This window comes from Centrocercus urophasianus, unplaced genomic scaffold, assembly GCF_019232065.1.
Source record: "Centrocercus urophasianus isolate 14NV4802_14NV808 unplaced genomic scaffold, USGS_Curo_1.0 seq_1020, whole genome shotgun sequence".
Taxonomy (NCBI): Eukaryota; Metazoa; Chordata; class Aves; order Galliformes; family Phasianidae; genus Centrocercus; species Centrocercus urophasianus.
This window is the reverse complement of record NW_024884166.1, coordinates 3,642-8,240: the sequence shown is the minus strand read 5'-3', so window position 1 is coordinate 8,240 and position 4,599 is coordinate 3,642. Positions and strand designations below refer to the sequence as shown.

The following is a 4,599-nucleotide window of genomic DNA, read 5'->3' as shown; positions in this document are numbered from 1 at the left end:
TCTGGCTGTTGGTGTTGTCCTGGTGTTCATTATTCTGGTTGTTGGTGCTGTCCTGGTGTTCATTATTCTGGTTGTTGGTGCTGTCCTGGTGTTCATTGGTCTGGCTGTTGGTGCTGTCACTATGCTCCTTCTGGCCATTTTGGCCAGCAGTGTTGCCATTTTGCTTGGTCGGATTGCCTTGGCTGCCTGTCTTGCTGTCCTGACGGTTGTTGTTGGAGGTGTTTTGCTCGTGGGCACCATCATGGGTGTCAGTTTGGCTGTTGCTGTTCTGGGTGTTGGGTTGGCTAGCAGTGTTACTGCCAGATGGATTATTATCGTTGTTGCTGCTCTGGCTGGTGTCTTGGCCCTGAGTGCCTTGTTTCCCTTTCTCATCTTGTTCCCCTGTCTCTTTGTGCCGGTTCTCCTCCTCCTTTCTCAGAACTTTGCTTTGATCTGTATCACCTGCACCTCCTTTCTCACCCGTTGCCCCTCCATTATCTCCATTACGTGCATTGCTGTCTTCTCCAGCGCTTGAAGGCTTGGTGGACTTTGAGTTCTCTGATCCCTGCTCAACACCTGTCAGCAAACACACCGGGACCACAGTTGCCACCTGCGCCCGCAGTCAGTGCCAGAAGCGCGTGTGGCTGCGCTAAGCAGCTCCCGGCCACCACAGCCCACCTCCGCCAAAAGCAGCCTACAGTCTCCCATAAGGGGGCTGGAAGGGCAGAGCCTAAACGGGGGAAACCCGGCGGCACGGCGTCCTCCGGGGACCGCCCCCAGCCCTGCACCACCTCCCACCGCGCTCAGGAGGCGCCCAGACCCCCCCGCAGACCCAGCGCCGGCGTAAAACCCACGGCAGTCGGACCCCCAGCCGCTCCCGGTTCCCCCCAGTACCCCGGGCACCCCGCGCTACCTGCGGTCCCGGTCGCGACACCATCCCGGTTTGTGGTCTCGGCAGCGATGCCAAGCAGCAGCAGCAGCAGCAGCAAAAGCGAGAGCAGCCGCAGCGCCATGCCGACCCCTCTCCTCTCACCCGGCTACGGCCTGCTTCCGCTTCCGGTTCCGCTAGGAAACGTAACTTCCGGCAGGAGGTCGCGCACGTGGGCCGCGCCCCACCAGGGGGCGGGAATTCTATGAAGGAGGCGGGGCTTGCAGATCAGGGGCTCGGCTATGCAAATCAGACGTCGGTGCTTGGCGGGAGGGCCGCGCGCAGGCGCAGAACTGTGTGGCTGCGCTTTGGGGTCAGAGTGGGGGTTTGGGAGAAGAGCCGGCGGTGCGGGGCCTCGCGGTGCCCTTCTGCTCGAGGGGCGTCGCTTCTTGGCTACGACCCCTTCGGAGCACGGCCAGCGGACCCCCTCTCCTCCCATCCCGTGGCCCCGCCGCTGCGCCCCGAGGTCCGCTGATCTGGGCGGGATACGGGATCAAAGCCATTAGCAAATGGGAGAAGTGAACGACGCTAATTAAAATGTATGAGCTGTAACCTCTGCTCCCGGCTGCTTCGGTACGGCTCAGCGCGGTACGGAGCGGCAGGACGACATCTGGCGCGACCCCCCGCAAGGAACGGTCCCGGGGAGCCCCTAATTAGCTCCGTGTCCGCAGGAGACCCCCGGGACCTCATTAGGCATTTCAATTAATGGCCAGCGCTGCTCTGGGAGGGTGGGGGAGACGCGACGTGCCGGGGGGCTGTTTGACGGCCGCAATAAGGACAAGGGATGGGGTGACCCAAAGAAAAATGAGTTCCGGGTGCTGTGTGCCAGCGGAGCACAGCGAGATGTCATCCAAAGGGAGATGGCAGCTGCCTGGTGGCACGGGGACGGGGGGGACGTGTGCTGCTGCCCCAGCCACAGAGCCCTGTGCAGGGCTGAATGTGGCCGTGCAGGATGCCGTGTGGCCGTGCAGTACTCGATGCCTTCATGCAGCCCCACGAGCAGCAGCTCCGTGTGCCTCTCCCCTGCAGCAGGAGGGTCTCCGAACCCGGAGAGCACCCAACAGATGTTCCTTCTCCGTATGGGAAAACTCCAAGTGAAACAAAGAAATATTCTCCTGCTGAAGTCCAACATCTGTTTGAAGCTGTCTGGCCGCGGTCCAGACTTTAATTCTTGTGACAGGTCTCTTCATGCCTTTAATTTCCCATGAAATCCCATTCAAGGCTGCTGGCCGCATCCCGCTCCCAGTGTCGGCTGAGCACGGCTGCATTCCCTCACAGGACTGCGGATTTTTGGTTTTTCTGACCAAAAAAAAAGCAGTGTTTTGGCTCTGTGGGAGCCGCGGGGGCTCCAGGCTGATATCAGCAGCAGTGATTTGCAGAGGACAGCAGAGGAAAGCAGAGCTCCACCAATCTGCGTCTTCCTGCACGCACCACGCTCACGCAGCGAAGTTGCAGCTGTGGTTTTATTTCCTTTTTTTCTTTCTTTGTTTTGTTTTTGTGAAAAATAACAGGGATTTGACGGCAAAGCCCTCCACCCCCATCCCCACCCCACAGCCCCCAGCCCAGCACCGCGCTGGGGGCCACGTCCAGCTGCAGTGGGATGGAACTGGGGGCACTGGGAGCATTGGGGGCACCGGCGCTGGATGCTCAGCACTCTCCCTTGAGGACCCTTGAGGAAGGGTCCTTTTTTTTTTTTTTTTTTTTTTTTTTTTTTTAAAAAAAAAAATTAAAAAAAAAAAACCCTTCTTTTCCCCCTTTTTTTTTCTTTTTTAATCAAAACAGTCTTCAGGTCGACTGCTGGTAAGGGAAAGCGGCTCTTCTTCCAGAGTCTGCTTCCCAAAAGAGGAAAAATAAAAAATAAAAAACCCACCAAAAAAAAAAACAGTTCAGAAAAGGTCAAATATTGACCAATAATGGTTTGGCTGCGTCGGGAATCGTGATTGTGGCGTCGGTGGCGCTCAGCAGGCGGGGGGCTCCTCTTCAACCCCCCTCAGTCGGCCGGTTTGGTGACCAGCGCAAGCGGCTGCGTCTGCTGCGGGGCCGGCGGGGAGGAGAGCAGCAGCGAGGGGAAGGCGATGGGCCTGGGGAGCAGCGACGGGGGGGAGCCCAGGGAGGAGGAGGAGGAGGAGGAGGATTTGCTGGAGAGGAAGGCGAGCTGAGCCCTGGCCTCCGGCTTGGTGGTGAGCGACAGCGGCTGCGCCTGCTCCGAGTGCGTGGCGGCGGGCGCAGCCGGCGAGGCCAGGGCGGCCGACGGCGTAGCAGGGGAATCCAGCATGCTGCCGTGGGATGAGGCCGGGCTGTCGCAGGGTTTGTCGGGAGGCAGGTGGTGCGGGGCGCACGGCTTCTTGCTCCTGGAGGGCAGCGCGCCTGCGGGGTGCGGGGTGGGCGCTGAGGGTGGGGGTGGGGGGGGACGTGGTGGCCCCTTCCCGCCCGGGTACTCACTGTCTGCCTCGTGGCTTTGCTGCTGGGCCAGCTTCTCTCGCTTCCTCTTCTTTTTCTTGCCCTGTGAAATATTGCAAAGCACTGAGGTGCGATGGAGGGACAAAACGTGAGGGGCGGGGATGCGGTGTCATGGCGCACTGCAATGCTGGGGTCGTGGTGACACTGGGATCACAGTGACACTAGGATCGTGGTGACACTAGGGCTGTAGTGACACTGGGGATCACAGTGACATCAAGGCTCACGGTGACACGGGGTATCGTGGTGACAGAGCGGGTTGCAGTGACACTGAGATCACGGTGACACGGGACACAGGGGATGTGGTGACATGGCATCACGGTGACACTGGGCTGATCACAGTGACGCTGGGGTCACAGTGACATGGGATCACAGTGAACAGAGGCTCATGGTGACACTGGGGTCACAGTGACATGGGATCACAGTGAACAGAGGCTCATGGTGACACTGGGGTCATGGTGACACAGGGCAGGTGACATGAGCCAGCAGCACAGCATCCCCAGGTCCTCTGCCCCACCAACGTCAGCCCCCAGCCCCACCAGACTTCTGGGGACGTGGGTCACACTCACGTAGTTGTCGCGGGCTGACCACGTGGGGTAGAGCTGCGAGTGCAGCTGCCGCTCCTTCCGTGCCAGCTCGTAGTACTTGGCCTGCTCCTCCCGCGACAGCGAGTGCCACTGCGAGGGGAAAGAGTGCTGCGGAGCCCGGGGACACAGGGCAGCACCGCCAGCAGGTCCCCAGCGCCGCCACAGCGGTGTGCAGGCAGCTGAAGGCGCGAGGGAGACGCGTACCCGCCGGCCCAGGATCTGGTTGATGGCCGCACTCTCCTTCAGCGTGCACTCAGCCACCACCTTGGCCCTCATCTCCTTCATGTACAACATGAAGGCATTGAGCGGCTTCTTGATGTGGGGCTTCTTCTCCTCCTCCTTCTTCACTGTGACGGGGGACTTCCTGCAGGGAGCAACACGCAGCTCAGTTCCCCATCCCCAGCCCAATCCCAATCCCATTCCATCCTCATCCCCATCCAATCCCCATCCCCATCCCTGTCCCCATTCTTGTTCCATTCCAATCCCATCCCAACTCCACCCCATCCCCACCCCAACCCCAATCCCATCCCATTCCCACCCCCATCCCATCCCCATCTCCATGCTATCCCATTTCCGTCACCATCCTCATCCTCATCCCCATCCCATCCCATCCCATCCCATCCCATCCCATCCCATCCCATCCCATCC

The 4,599-nt window shown here is 60.0% G+C and overlaps 2 protein-coding genes across 2 annotated transcripts in view; both read right to left on the bottom strand.

Moving 5' to 3' along the window:
• The window catches only part of TGOLN2 (trans-golgi network protein 2), a 4,251-nt gene extending 3,200 nt beyond the window's left edge, over window positions 1–1,051 (bottom strand). Inside the window, exons 1-2 of the mRNA XM_042831415.1 lie at window positions 893–1,051; window positions 49–555 (exon numbers count right to left, since the gene is read on the bottom strand). Coding sequence (XP_042687349.1) covers window positions 49–555; window positions 893–992 — 607 coding nt within the window. The 5' untranslated portion in view covers window positions 993–1,051. The remainder of the gene's footprint in view (window positions 1–48; window positions 556–892) is intronic.
• Window positions 1,052–2,333: 1,282 nt separating this feature from the next.
• The window catches only part of TCF7L1 (transcription factor 7 like 1), a gene marked incomplete at its 5' end in the record, with an annotated part of 4,382 nt that continues 2,116 nt past the window's right edge, over window positions 2,334–4,599 (bottom strand). Inside the window, 4 exons of the mRNA XM_042831256.1 lie at window positions 2,334–3,274; window positions 3,350–3,410; window positions 3,934–4,041; window positions 4,156–4,315. Of these exons, the coding sequence (XP_042687190.1) occupies window positions 2,898–3,274; window positions 3,350–3,410; window positions 3,934–4,041; window positions 4,156–4,315 (706 nt within the window). The remainder of the gene's footprint in view (window positions 3,275–3,349; window positions 3,411–3,933; window positions 4,042–4,155; window positions 4,316–4,599) is intronic.